The sequence below is a fragment of the Apostichopus japonicus genome, chromosome 4 (assembly GCF_037975245.1).
Source record: "Apostichopus japonicus isolate 1M-3 chromosome 4, ASM3797524v1, whole genome shotgun sequence".
NCBI classification, from domain to species: domain Eukaryota; kingdom Metazoa; phylum Echinodermata; class Holothuroidea; order Aspidochirotida; family Stichopodidae; genus Apostichopus; species Apostichopus japonicus.
This window is the reverse complement of record NC_092564.1, coordinates 20,122,459-20,137,292: the sequence shown is the minus strand read 5'-3', so window position 1 is coordinate 20,137,292 and position 14,834 is coordinate 20,122,459. Positions and strand designations below refer to the sequence as shown.

The 14,834-nt window shown below is 40.7% G+C and overlaps 1 protein-coding gene across 1 annotated transcript; it reads right to left on the bottom strand.

Moving 5' to 3' along the window:
- Positions 1-4,035: 4,035 nt before the first annotated feature.
- Positions 4,036-12,551, bottom strand: LOC139966758 (ubiquitin-conjugating enzyme E2 Z-like). Its single transcript, XM_071970098.1, has 7 exons — positions 12,319-12,551; positions 10,517-10,583; positions 9,510-9,694; positions 8,722-8,833; positions 6,577-6,695; positions 6,120-6,213; positions 4,036-5,324 (listed from the first exon to the last, which is right to left on the bottom strand). Exons 1-7 carry the CDS (start codon positions 12,462-12,464, stop codon positions 5,214-5,216), a joined length of 834 nt encoding a protein of 277 aa, XP_071826199.1. The 5' UTR covers positions 12,465-12,551; the 3' UTR covers positions 4,036-5,213.
- Between the last annotated feature and the right edge of the window lie 2,283 nt (positions 12,552-14,834).

The following is a 14,834-nucleotide window of genomic DNA, read 5'->3' as shown; positions in this document are numbered from 1 at the left end:
TTTCGCACCGTAGAGCATCTCTGGTGGGCCGGACGCAACCCTGCGGCGGGCCGGATTGTGGCCCTCGGACCGTAGGTTGGACAACCCTGATCTTAATGGTCTCTGTTAACGAGATCAATATTTTACGTCAAAAACTTAAAATAGTTAACGATATAGTGCAAAACTTTGCATCGAGAACTTCATCGTGTTGCTCTGATTTATTTTGCTGTATTTTGTCGGTCACTGACCTGAAAGTTTAGCCAGACGCAACCAACCTTACCCAAGGCTCCCTTGCCAAGAACCAGATCAGCCCCAGGGGACAAGTATTTCACTGGAACCTCTCTTTGAAATCTACATTTTCCCTGAATCATTAACAAAATGACAATTCAATATTCTGTTATCCCATATTTCCTAGCCGACCATGTTTGTATCCAGGCTCCAGGGCTGTATTGCTCGTTAACCCCACTCCACCTCCCCCGTCTCACCACGCCAGCCGCCCACCCGTCTCACCACGCCAGCCGCCTACTTTTTTCCCTCTTTATTTCTTGCAAACCTGATACCTCTGAATAAAGCAGACACGCATGGCTTCTTTGCAATTATTATGCTCACCTTTGTCGAAGATGTGATAACAGACAACAGTTTTTGCTTTTTGAAGAAGAAAAAAATCATTTGTTAATATTGATGTAGGCGATCCAGGACAGCAACTTGTAATTCTGAAAGTTATATGTCGCTTGACAAAGTCCATCTGTTGATATCCAGATGATAAACTTAACTTACAAATATCTTAGAACTCATATAAACGGGGGACAATTTTGTACTATTTTGCTATTCCGTAACATAAGGCCTATATAATGATCAGATGATACTAACATGAACTCCCTGCCGATATCGAGGCAAAACGATTAACTGTATAGGACAAATCATGAAATATTATTATTCAAATGTAATCCTGATGTATATTTAAGGTATTTTTTTACCATCATGATATAATACTTAATTTACAAATATCTTCGAACTCATATAAGCGGGGGACAATTTTGAACTTTTTGTTCTTGATCTGAAATCGAGGTAAGGACAGAAAAATATATCTCCTCTCTCTTCCTCCCTGATATAATGAAGAAGAAGCTTCAGGCATTTCGATTAGTGCGTTTATTTTGTATACCTCTAGGTGTGAATATTTTATAGTAAAACTGTTTCCTCTGCTTTCCCTATGGCACAAATAAAAATGATTGTCAGTAATGACTTACAAGTGTAACAAACAAAGGGGGTGAGATTTGTAGACCGCTAGCTAAAGTCAGTAGTCATTTCCATAATGAGAAACATCTTGCATATAACAAGTTCATCGTAATTGTTATTTTGGAATTCACTTTCATTACGAACAGCCCACTCTTGTGATAACTTTTAATATGTAGCATGAAGATGCATGTAGTCTTCCGTTGAGACGTGTACCCTTCTTAAGACAAAACACAAAAGCATGTATTAAAGTTATAGAAGCCTACGGCCGTCATAAACTTGGAATAAACGACGTGTCGAAAATTAGTTTATGACATGTGGAAATTTTATTTTTACAACGCAACTCCAAACTTACTTGTTAAAATCTAAATTAAACAACCGCAAGTTCCTGAATAAACGTCTAACAAAATAAATTGAATGACGCAACGTTTGTTGTTGCGATATCGGTCTTCATGTACAAGTTAAGGTTATATACTTTACCATAGGTGGGATAACGGGGGCGGGGAGGGGCACTTGCACCCAGTGGCGTCGCCAAGGGGGGGGGGCAGGGGGGCACGTGCCCCCTGGAAAACCTAGTGCCCCCCGAGTGCCCCCCATCTGAGATTTGGGTTGGTAAAAAAATATATATATATATTTTGTTATATTCAACTCCCATCATCTGAGTTGGTTTTTCATAAGGACAAAGAATCACAGTAATTCGTATTTTCTTCAAATGAGCTGCGAAAAAATGAAAAAGTTTATCCTTGACCGTCGGGTATCGAAGTCGTAACCCGCTCCATCACAACTCGTGAACTGGATGCCTGTGAAATGCTGAAAATCCGGACCTGCTGTGAGAAGGGAGGGTACTGCAGTATGTTGCCTTGATCTGAGGTTGACAGGTTAGGAGCTGACGAAATGTGAGAATGTGAGGGTCCGCAGGCACCATACTTGCCTATATTTGTGGACCCATATATTAACCCTGTTGTGTAGGGGGTGCAGAGGTCATTTGAGGTCAGATGCTTGTAGGAACAAATGGCGAATGTTCACACCTGCATACTGAGTTATACTCGTGTGATCAAACTTTGGATTGCATGGTGAGATCCCTGATAGGAGCCAATAACGATGCTGGAACCTGTTACATCTTAATAGATAATGGGAGAAAACGAGGACAAGAAAGGAGTCGGGGGTCATGTACACATCAGGGCCGTATCCAGGATTTTCCAATAGGGGGGGGGGGGCGCCAGGCATGAATGATCGCCGTCCTGGGGATGGGTCTAAGGGGAGGGGTGTACAATTTTTGCTTTCAAAGAAGGGCTGAAATGCAAAATGGTGTCATATGCATGGGCGGCGATCCGTACTTCCGAGTGGGGGGGGGGATATGACCTTGTTGACTATCTAAGCGTAGCGCCACCATGAGTTGGCGCGAAGCGTACAAGAAAATTTTGGGATTAACAAACCCTCTAGATGGCCGGAAACGGCACTTCCCGAGGTTTCCAAGCGGCATATACCCAACTTTAAAATAGGGATGTCATGTCCGAAATATCTCATAATCAGGATCCAAAATACTTTTTTTTTTAAATTTCGGGTGTTATTTTGCGAAAATTGCCCCTGTCAATCTTGTTTCAGGCGCAACGTTAGAATGTTCGAGAGCTCTGTTATATTATTCGATGAAGAAAATGGCCTCATGCAGGCTATTATAGGCCTATACACATGCAATACACAATTACACATAGTTACATTCCTAGGTACCGATTGCTAGGGCATCCAGGTGAAACGTGTATTAAGCATTACCCTGGTTACATGAGATTCTCAGCTGTTCGAGGGAACATGTACGTGTGTAGGCCTACTATAGGGCCTATATGAATACTATGAGGGTGCATATATGTACTATATCAATACCGTGGGCGCAAAAATACATTTTGTTGTTATAGGGCCAATGAAGCCTACAGTCAACTATTTTTGCTTTATAAAGACGCTTTATTTGAAAAGATCGCACTGCGTTTATGGTAGGCGAGAAATGAAGCTAAAAAAGAGCCGTACATTAACGAAGATGCATAAATGTAGGCATGAAAATATTCTTATCCCTGGCATTTGGTGGGGGGGGGATATGGTGCATTACATCCCCTCCACCCATTTTCATGGGGGGATATATCGCCCCTCCACCCAGGATCGCCGCCCATGGCCATATGTGATCCATTTTTCGACCTTAATAATAAGCAACATTTCCAGTAAATATGGACACAAAATGCACAATTTAGTATGGCTGGCATGTCATTTAGTGTTTATAGTGATAATACAAACACAATTACCATCTATGTTTCTAAAAGTATTATGCCGCCGAACTTCGCCAGAACCTTTTTTTGGCAAACAAAAAATAAAGCATACGGGAGGGGGGGGGGGGTTGAGCGATCACCGACATCTCACATAAAGGTCGTCATCAATTTTTTTTTTTTTTTTTTTGCTAAACTTTTTTTTTTTGGTGACGGCCAATAGGGGGGCGCGCGCCTGTTGCGCCCCCTGGATACGCCCGTGCACATTAATTCAACAAATGTAGGTTCTATTGATAGGGTTAGGCATAATATCGACAGCATTTGCTTCATATCCTCTGCAAAATTCTACGCGTTGTTTAAATCATTACCTCAAAAATAGCAATTTCTGGAGATATCTTCAGATCGAATTTAGCATCAAATGTGGCACCATTTTGCATCTAGCCCATCCTCCGTATGCGAAAATTTTCACCCCCTCCTCTTAGACCCCTCCCCAAGACGGCGATCCGTATCCACCTAAGTGCCCCCATCAAATGCTGGTGCCCCCCTGTGCCCCCCAGACTGAAAAGTCTGGTGACGCCACTGCTTGCACCCCACTTTTCCCCAGACATTGAGTTGGCTTTCTGTTATCCAAATTCGGTCGGTAATTTGGTTGATTATGCCACAGCAGTACTGACCACTCTGCGTTACTTGTATATTTATTCATAATGTCATTACGCAGGCTATAAAAAAGATCCACCCATTGTGACGATTCTTATTTAAAATCCATTTGTTACAATTTATGTCGCTCAATAAATCTGGCAACATTTTCAAATACACAACTAGTCCTGGGAAATATACCTATAAATATTGCACCATATTAAATCTATAGGGGCTCTATAAAAACCAAACATTTCTGAAAAACACAGAGGACAACCCTCCTCTCAGACCCCTCGCCCCCACGTTTTCCACACTTTCACGCACATTGCTACAGATAGTGAGGACTAAGTTAAGAATACACAAGCAGTTTATACCAGAAAGAGTTATGTTTTTTTTTACACATTTGTTATTTCAAGAATTGATCATAAAAATGATTATCTCCAATAAGGTTTTGTTTCAATTGGAGTAATCAGTTATCTTTAAAAAAAAACGGCCTCAACATTAAGAAAATTCCATTTCTAGATACAAATGTAATTTTTTTTTAACAGAACTATACCAATTATGTCCATGACATTCTGAAAGTTAGGAAATAGATGGGAAAGGAAATGGGAAATGTTGAGGTCTCGGGTGCAAAGGATCGGGTATAGTATTTCACCCATCTTCAAGTTAAAACCACATAGAAGATACTAGAAACTAACAGCTCCTATTTATATGTTCTGATTGGCGTATTGTACACACAGAAGTTCTTACATGTAATGCTGACATACAACTGCACCCATCATCCATAAACTTGTTACCATGGAAATGGTTGATTTGAATCTATGTTTGCCTATTTGTAGGTCACCTTTCTCCAAAATGTTTTGAGGATACGTTGTTTTAATCCCAACAGGATTTTCTTCCGAGGAAACCTGACAGACAGACAGACAGACAAACATACAGACAAATAGGTGATTTGGAATGCATGGTTCTTTGTGGATGTTTGTTGATAGAAGTCTTCCTTCCATGAAATGAATGTCCTCTATACCAGAATCCACTTTATGCTGGACTTCTTTTCATACAACAGTGTCTCCTCATACTGGCTGCCAAAGTATCCCTCTTTGAAAATCTATCCTCACATTATTGCGTTTGGTCTTCGGTACTTGCATTGGAAATTTGTTCATGTATAGCAAGCAGCCTTTTCTTCACCCCTTTAAAGTTGAAAGTTCCCTTTTGATTTCCGTATGTATCCTGTGAATCAAGATGAAGAAAGAAAATTCTTCTGGTAATAAAGACATTTCAACCCGATGCAGAGGTCCATGATAGTTATTTCTCAAGTGGAGTTGCTTCAAAGTAATAAAACAACAACAAAAACTCCAGCCAATATACGCTAGTCAGTGAGAGACAAGCTGAATGCCGAATGTTTCATAAATATATGACAAATTCTTCAAAGCAATAGCTCTTAAAAGTAATTAGTTTCATTTCGATACCATCGAAGAATATTTAAAAGTGTTATTATATCTAACTTATACATGCTCAATAGCCAACAAAGAACTATTATGTCGCACTTAACATATGGGAACAGCAAATTTGAATCCAAGGTAACTTTGTTGCACTTTAGATGACGCACTGTGTCCAATCCGTAACCGGGGGAGGGGTTAGATATGGGGGGGGGGGGTTACGCGAAGTGGAATAAAACATTAATGACTAAGAATCTCATAGCACATTGTGTGAGCTCCTTTTATGAGATTCACTAATCATTAAGAGCCTGAAACGCCTAGCGCCTACACAAGTCAGTCACCAAACCTGGTGGGGGGGGGGGGGGACTTTTGATAGTGTCCCACCCTTCAGAGAGTAGGGGATATGTTCCCTGTCCCCCTCCCCCATAGTTGATGCGCCTGCCTGTAGATGCAAAAATTTCCTGTATATTGCAGATTAAGCAGCCAGGTATTTCAGCTACCGGATCCCAGCAAAGACATTAGGATCCCAGCAAAGAAAAAGGAGTTAGATTGGTATGTACTACTGTGATTGAAATATATTTCTTACCACCATCATCATTTGTCTGTCAAGATGCTTCTTCTCTGAGATCTTGCTCTTGTAAAATTCAAACTTCTGCATGAAGAGTTCTTGAATTTTAGATCTGTAGATAAGTGGAAAAATATGTATAACTAAATGAAGTTTCAATTCCAAATATATATAGTCGTCAGGTCAAAATGCTCTCAAAAATACCTCTCCATTAAAGAAAGAAATTAATACTCTTTCTAAACCATTTATTTTCAAACCAGTTTTAACCTGTAACATGAAGTGAATCTTGAAGCTATATGATACTTTTTCTTGTGTTTGCATTCGTTTCCAACAATAGCTTTATGTATTGTACCGCCGATTATTTTCTATAAAAGCATACCAATAATATGCTAAAAGGAAACCAATTTGGCAGAAATGGCAGGTTACTACTTAATCTTATCTAAACCTGCAAAAGTAAACCAGTATCAGCAAAACGTACCGTAAAGATGCCGGTAATTTAGGGTGTGGCGTCTCTATCATCCCACAAACAGCAGTACGAAGAGTCTCATAGCACACAAAGTCACTGTACCTCTCACTGTGGCCCTCTACTTTGCCAAGCTGTGAATATGAAAAATCTTAAATTAAAGATATTACAGTGGCGTAGGAAGGTACTTTTGAGTGGGGGGCTGAAGACTGATGGCCGGCCTGGGGGAGGGGTCTAAGGGGAGGGGGTGTCCCTTTGGAAATTGTTTGCATTTCCAGGTGGCCTCAGATGCAAGTTGGTGCGATATAGCACACTTCAACACCCAATCCATTTTGTATAAATTTTGCATTTTCACCTGGCCTTAGATGCAATTTGGTGCTCCGAATGAGATTTTTTCTCATTTGGAAATGAAAAAGGGGTTTTCTGACTTGCGAAGCGGGGGGGGGGGCGGAATAATACTTCCGCCCCCTCATATTTTTCACTGGCGCCCCTAGCCCCCCGGTTCCTACGCCCTTGGAATATAATGCAAACATAGAACATGCTTTCACCTTCACGTATGTATGGAATGGTCAAAATATTATATGAAATATGGTGTGGTGAGGGTCTTCATTGATGATGCCATCCTTACTTGGTTTATGGGGTCTTATGGTGTTTTGATGGTGTTCAGTGACGGTAAGATTGCTACTGGACATGTGGAATCTGGTGTGGTGGAAGGTGTTTATTGGTGTTGTCATACTTACTTGGTTTATGGGGTCTTATGGTGTTTTGATGGTGTTCAGTGACGGTAAGGTTGCTACTGGACATGTGGAATCTGGTGTGGTGGTAGGTGTTTATTGGTGGTGACATACTTACTTGGTTTATGGGTTCTTATGGTGTTCAGTGACTGTATGATTGCTACTGGACATGTGGAATCTGGTGTGGTGGAAGGTGTTTATTGGTGTTGTCATACTGACTTGGTTTATGGGGTCTTATGGTGTTTTGATGGTTTTCAGTGACTGTATGATTGCTACCGGACATGTGGAATCTGGTGTGGTGGAAGGTGTTTATTGATGATGCCATACTTGGTTTATGGGTTCTTATGGTGTTTTGATGGTGTTCAGTGACTGTATGATTGCTACTGGACATGTGGAATCTGGTGTGGTGGAAGGTGTTTATTGATGGTGACATTCTTACTAGGTTAATGGGGTCTTATGGTGTTTTGATGGTGTTCAGTGACTGTATGATTGCTACTGGACATGTGGAGTCTGGTGTGGTGGAAGGTGTTTATTGATGATGCCATACTTGGTTTATGGGTTCTTATGGTGTTTTGATGGTGTTCAGTGACTGTATGATTGCTACCGGACATGTGGAATCTGGTGTGGTGGAAGGTGTTTATTGATGGTGACATACTTACTAGGTTAATGGGGTCTTATGGTGTTTTGATGGTGTTCAGTGACTATGATTGCTACTGGACATGTTGAATCTGGTGTGGTGGAAGGTGTTTATTGGTGGTGCCATACTTACTTGGATTATAGGGTCTTATGGTGTTTTGATGGTGTTCAATGACTGTATGATTGCTACTGGACATGTGGAATCTGGTGTGGTGGAAGGTGTTTATTGGTGGTGCCATACTTACTTGGATTATAGGGTCTTATGGTGTTTTGATGGTGTTCAATGACTGTATGATTGCTACTGGACATGTGGAATCTGGTGTGGTGGAAGGTGGTCATATAGAAAAAACAGATACGTAACCACAGGCTTACCATATAGACTAAGCCATGCACATCCACTGTGCAGGTAGAATCAATGGATCAAATACTTTTGCAAAGCCGTCGAGGTATTGACTGGAAGCTTGCAGTTACTAGTAACTTAGTTTAGATCATTGAATTCAATTGTCACTGCTTGTCACGCTGGTAGTTCATGTTTTTCACGCTGGTAGTTCATGTTTTTCACGCTGGTAGTTCATGTTTTTCACGCTGGTAGTTCATGTTTTTCACTATGCGTCAAAGCTGTGATTCAATTGCTGACAAAAGTAATAATTGTTTTTTTCACGGAACTGTCATAACTGGCTACACCACCTGCATCTGACATGAATTATAATATGTGATATTACTGCCCAAGAAAAGCCAAATGGAAGTCATTGCATCTGGTAATTAGACTTATATAATTATTTAAACTTACTCTTGATAAATCTGGCTCATTATGATACGGTTCTTTGTTCATGACCCCCTGGATGGATTCCAGTATAGTGAACAGACAATGAGCTGGAGTCCAGGAAGATCTGTTCCACGTTCTGAATATCAAATAGAAAGTTATCGTCAATAAAAGTACATTACCACAAATAAAAACATGTATAACAATTTATGCACATGTTATGGAACATAAACTTCATTTTTCAAAACCTAGTATCGGGTTGAAAATCTCAAAAAAGAATCACTCCAGAAAACAAAGTATTGACTTTGTGACTGTATTTTTTCAGTGAAACTATTTTATTGAACATTGTTTATTTATGTAAATCTATGTTCGCATATTAGGTGGGCTCAGTGTCTTACACTCAAACTGTACAACCTGTTTAAAACCAAACACAAATTTGGCCCCATAATTTTGTTTCACTGCAGCAATGTTTTCACAGGCCTGGGTAGCAACATGTTTCAACATACCATGCAATTATAGTTTAGTGGTGGTTCCAGGATTTACAAAGGATGGAGTGCAGACCATCTACTGTTGAAGCTAAGATTCATGTTGGAGGTATGGGGTACCGCCAACAAAAAAAAACTGAAAATTTTAGACGTGAAATTGCATATTTTTGAGGCATAAATACTCTACTGTATGAATTAGGTCTAAACGCTAGGTTGCCCTAATGACTGCTTTACTTATTTTGGACACTTCTACAACAGCCCCGCACCCTCCCACCCTAAAGTCCACAGCTGTACTGGTTTGCAAATTGGTTTTTTATACTCAACACCTACCCTAACAAGCTGAGACACACTTTGCCATCCTTGTAGAGATTAGGGTTGAATCGTACTGTATTGTTTCCAGTCATGATTTTGACTCGAGGCGGCTGGGCAGGGTAGTTTGGTGGAAAGCGAACCAAGAAGTAAAAGAAACCACCTTCGTATGGGGTCCCCACGGGTCCTGTAATTAGGACATGAACCTGTGGAAAAGCCAACCAAAATATGTTAATTACCTACGAAGATAATCCAATAAGGAGAATTGCTTTTAGAGATTCTCCTCAGAATGTATTCATGCTAGTCGAATATCTCAATGAAGATTAAACGCAAGAAAGGAATGAATGAAAAGCAATGTATTGAATTCCATGATATGCAAATAACAAATACATTACACACCAATAGCAATAAATATATGACTGGTACCGTTAATTTTAAAGGGAGAGAGTGCGGTGGAGTTGTGTGGGTTTTTTACCCTTATAAATAGTTCCCAACTTCCTTCCCTTGAAGAAATTTTGCCCTCCTCAATTTAATAGCATGTTATATGTCATATCCAACTCCAAAATCTTGGTGACATACCACACACTGTATTTGTCTAAACACATGCATAATATACATTTGATTAGTTTGTTGGTATGCCTATTTATTGCAAATTATGCATCTTTTATCGCATTTCTGCCACTTGTGTGGAGCGAAATGTTACATATATACCATTGATAACTAATAAAGGCTAATACAGAAACTATCAAAATCTAATAGATTCACTCAACATCTCAACATATGGGTCCTGCATCAATCGATTCACAGCCTCAACAAAGTGACAAGGTTATACATGAAAACAATACCTGTGTAAAACTTGTGCATGGGGCAAGGAAGAAGGAAAGGGGGGGGGGGAAGGGGAGAGAAGGGTATTGCAGGTCTGAGGATATTTGACACTTTTCTGCATTTAACTTTCTTCCACATTGTGGATAACACATTATAACATGCCCTTTCAAAGATCTTTAAGTTTTTACATCAAAAATACTTACTAACGTATAGTTGGTACTATCTGGTTCAACATAGCAGCCACTTGGGAATTTCGTATCGTACACATCTCTGCATTAGGAAAATTGGTTGAAACAATGATATAAGACACTACCAGCACAAACGCATAAAAAATGTTTATCATATTGTCACATTGACTGCAAGTACAATTCCATTACCCCAAGTTTAATAATTGTATGCACAAATGTGACAACCTTAGATAATTCTTATTGTAAATCTTACAAACAAGATATTTTGTTGTAGTTTAGTAAAAATGATGAAAACCTTTACAGTTATTGTAGTTGGTTTAATACTGTTTCAAAATCTGTGTTTTCCGTTTTTTTGCATGTAAAAATCTTAAAGGGTAAAAGTTACTCTCATTTCTGAAGATATATACTAAATTAACTAATTTTCTGGATGTAATTATCTGCAATTACTTGAGTCAAAATCTGTAAGCTGTAATAATTGAAATCTATAAAGGTTTGCTATTTGTCAATACCGAGTTCGGTCTTTTTTTAGCATACTTACAAATTCCAAGTCAAATTTGTTTATGCATAGGTAGGTAAATAGAGCTTTGCGTCACAAAGTTAAAAGGTAACTAATTATCAATGGAAACAATAAAGACCAACTAACCAGAGTATGTCAGTATCTAATTTAGACTTTGAGTGGCTACTGGCATGAATGACAACAAAATGAAGCTCACATGGAAGATCTAAGTGATGACACATACATGATAAGATGGCATCTGAGCTGGTAATCAAGAAACATATGTTTGAAATCTTGTGGGAATCTCTGCACTGGTAGTTTAGTTTAGTTTATTTTAGGAGAGAAAAAAAAACTGAAGACACAAACACTCAGACCCGATTACAATGCTTAAAGGGTATGAAGACTTGAGCACAAAGAAACGTCTTATGCCGGTAATCTGACCTAGTTTCGAATGAGGTGTAACAGAAGTGTTAGACACCACCATCAATCCTGCATGCATGCTACCGTCGGTAATTAGACACTAGTGTACAGTCAAAACATACAGCTACGGCCAATACCCACAACATAGTGTACATAGCAGCGTGGACATCTCAGGTTTAGATAAAAGCTAACAAGGTATCACGTTTCATGACTGTCTGCATTTTGTAGCGACAAGAAGAAAACTTCACTTGCAAACAGAAATTTAACTTTTTCAGAGCGCGGCCCGCGGTTTTGGGCGAGTCTTCGATGCCTTTAAAGTGCTTGTCCAGGGCATTCTTAAACCCATTCACACGACTTGTAAGTACAACTTTCTCAGGCAAACCGTTCCACTCATTCACAACCCTATTAGGAAAAAAGTTTTGCCGAATATTAATCCTAATTTGTGACTTTTGGAGTTTAAGACAATGACCTCTGATACAACTACTATTAGAAAACATGAAATAGTCAGTGAAGGATTAATTGTCAAAACCATACACAATCTTGAAAACCTGAATCAAGTCCTCACGTATAACCTCCTAAGCTCCAGTGTGGTGAGATTCAACAGTTGTAACCGCCTATAATAAGGAACACTCTTTAAAGAACTAATCATCCTAGTAGCCCTCCTCTGAACACTCTTGAGTATTTCCTTATATCCTTAGCAAACTATAGGTTCCAAGCCTGCACAGCATACTCCAGATGAGGCCTAACCAACTGCTTATAAAGCCTACAGCTTACATAGTGCATGATATTAATACTAACAAAATGTATGAGATATATAGGTACAATTCAATCACAACACTGCAAGCTCCGATCTAGGCCTATGCTTTTTTACACGGCATCGCTCACAATGTTACCTACTCACTGTTTAATACGACGTTTTGTGATATCTTCCAAGTTTTGGGAGACCCAGTCTACACTTAGTTCCGGATCCCATGTCCCAAATTGCTCTATTTGTTCTGCTAGTACACTGACCATCGGATCCGCATCGTAACCTGGAGCAGTGGCCATCGTGTTTCGCTACTCTGGATATTATTAGAGTTATTTCGGATGATGAATGCACAGGTCTGAAAGAATGCAATTGTAGTGTTTGATGTAGGGTATCAATGTTCAAGTGAACAACAATCTGTCGAAATGTAGACTAGACCATTGTAAAAAAGGTAGTTTGTAACATCCACAATGCCACAACTTAGATTATCGTCTTTGATAGCACCTAATATCCATTAAAGATCAAAATATAGAATACTCTGTTAAATTTTAAACATATAGCAATAAGAAAATAACAATTATTCATGGTTTAACTACAGAGTTTCAAACCATCTATATATCTATACCTGATTTATTCCACGCAAAACAAATGGAAGATCTGGGGAATTCCCAACAAACGTTGCGCAATAGTAATAGGGGAATCCCTATTGCCAAATGATTACCAAAACGAGATGGAAGCCGTAGAATTGATATGTCAGATACCTCCCCTGTGAGTTACGTTGCAAATTTTGTTGCGTTGTCATCCACCTTGATACAAACCGTCAGCTTTCAGTCACATGTTTTGCATAGCCCAATCATAGCTTTTTTTTTATGAAACCGTGAAGGTGTGGACCGCTTGCACGTTGATTTCCGATATGGATAATGTTGGTTATTTTACAACGCGACTCTTTATTGATCACACCACACGGCCTATATTTTAGAGCGCAGATTTATAATTCAGCGCCCAAAAAAACCCCAAGAAAATTAATGTTTTTTCTATGTTAATAGAATTACGTTACTGCAGTGACGTAGGAAAGTACTTTTGAGTGCGGGGGGGGGGGGGCTGAAGACTGATGGCCGGCCTGGGGGAGGGGTCTAAAGGGGAGGGGGTTCCCCCTCCCCTTAGGAATTTTTTTGCATTTCCAGGTGGCCTCAGATGCAATCTGGTGCAATATAGCACACTTCAACACCCACTCCATTTTGTAAATAATTTTGCATTTTCACCTGGCCTTAGATGCAATTTGGTGCTCCAAATGAGATTTTTTTTCTCATTTGGAAATGAAAAAGGGGTTTTCTGACTTGCGAAGCGGGGGGGGGGGGCGGAATGATACTTCCGCCCCACCATATTTTTCACTGGGGGCTGGCGCCCCCAGCCCCCGGTTCCTACGCCCTTGCGTTACTGGATTATTTTGTACTTTTGTGTTGTAAATTTATAATAATCTCCCGTCCAGTAAATGTTTGCTTCGTGTCATTAAAAAATAAGAAAATTACCCGAACAATATATCATTATTTAATTACGACACGCCATTACACTATGTTTGTAACGGCCGCGTGTTTCCACACAGTAGTTACTATATTCAGTATGTAGACAAAAGGTACCGTTGGACAACTGATGAATTAATTTGTTGCCACATATCCATGGTCAACACAACGAACACTGGAACTCCAATCCTACATGGGTACCCGATACTCCTAGCTGGTACAGTAATTATACTGTTCATGTCCTGTAACACATGTTACCGTGTTACGAACACAAAGTAGTAATTACTGATGCACAGTTGTGGGACATGAACAGTATAGTTGCTGTACCAGCTATGAGTATCGGCTGACAGGGGGCAGCACTTCAACCTTCCGTATCATACTATATAAGGCAATGAAACAGTTTTACAGACAGGTTTAGGCAATCGCTCTGATTTGTTTCACGTGTAGATATAACGCCTTGGCACCATCTCAAGCTCATGTGCTGCAAATTCATGATAGGGATGACTAACATATAACCCTCTCCTCCTCTCCTCCTCTCCTCCTCTCCTCCTCTCCTCCTCTCCTCCTCTCCTCCTCTCCTCCTCTCCTCCTCTCCTCCTCTCCTCCTCTCCTCCTCTCCTCCTCTCCTCCTCTCCTCCTCTCCTCCTCTCCTCCTCTCCTCCTCTCCTCCTCTCCTCCTCTCCTCCTCTCCTCCTCTCCTCCTCTCCTCCTCTCCTCCTCTCCTCCTCTCCTCCTCTCCTCCTCTCCTCCTCTCCTCCTCTCCTCCTCTCCTCCTCTCCTCCTCTCCTCCTCTCCTCCTCTCCTCCTCTCCTCCTCTCCTCCTCTCCTCCTCTCCTCCTCTCCTCCTCTCCTCCTCTCCTCTCCTCTCTCCTCCTCTCCTCTCCTCCTCTCCTCTCCTCTCCTCTCCTCTCCTCTCCTCTCCTCTCCTCTCCTCTCCTCTCCTCTCCTCTCCTCTCCTCTCCTCTCCTCTCCTCTCCTCTCCTCTCCTCTCCTCTCCTCTCCTCTCCTCTCCTCTCCTCTCCTCTCCTCTCCTCTCCTCTCCTCTCCTCTCCTCTCCTCTCCTCTCCTCTCCTCTCCTCTCCTCTCCTCTCCTCTCCTCTCCTCTCCTCTCCTCTCCTCTCCTCTCCTCTCCTCTCCTCTCCTCTCCTCTCC

Coding starts and splice junctions, on each gene's coding strand:
- LOC139966758 (XM_071970098.1), bottom strand. CDS start 12,464: ATGGCCACTGCTCCAGGTTACGATGCGGATCCGATGGTCAGTGTACTA. Junction 6,214..6,576: donor AAATTACCGGCATCTTTACG/GTACGTTTTGCT, acceptor ACTTATCTACAG/ATCTAAAATTCAAGAACTCT. Junction 5,325..6,119: donor ACAGACAAATGATGATGGTG/GTAAGAAATATA, acceptor CTTGATTCACAG/GATACATACGGAAATCAAAA.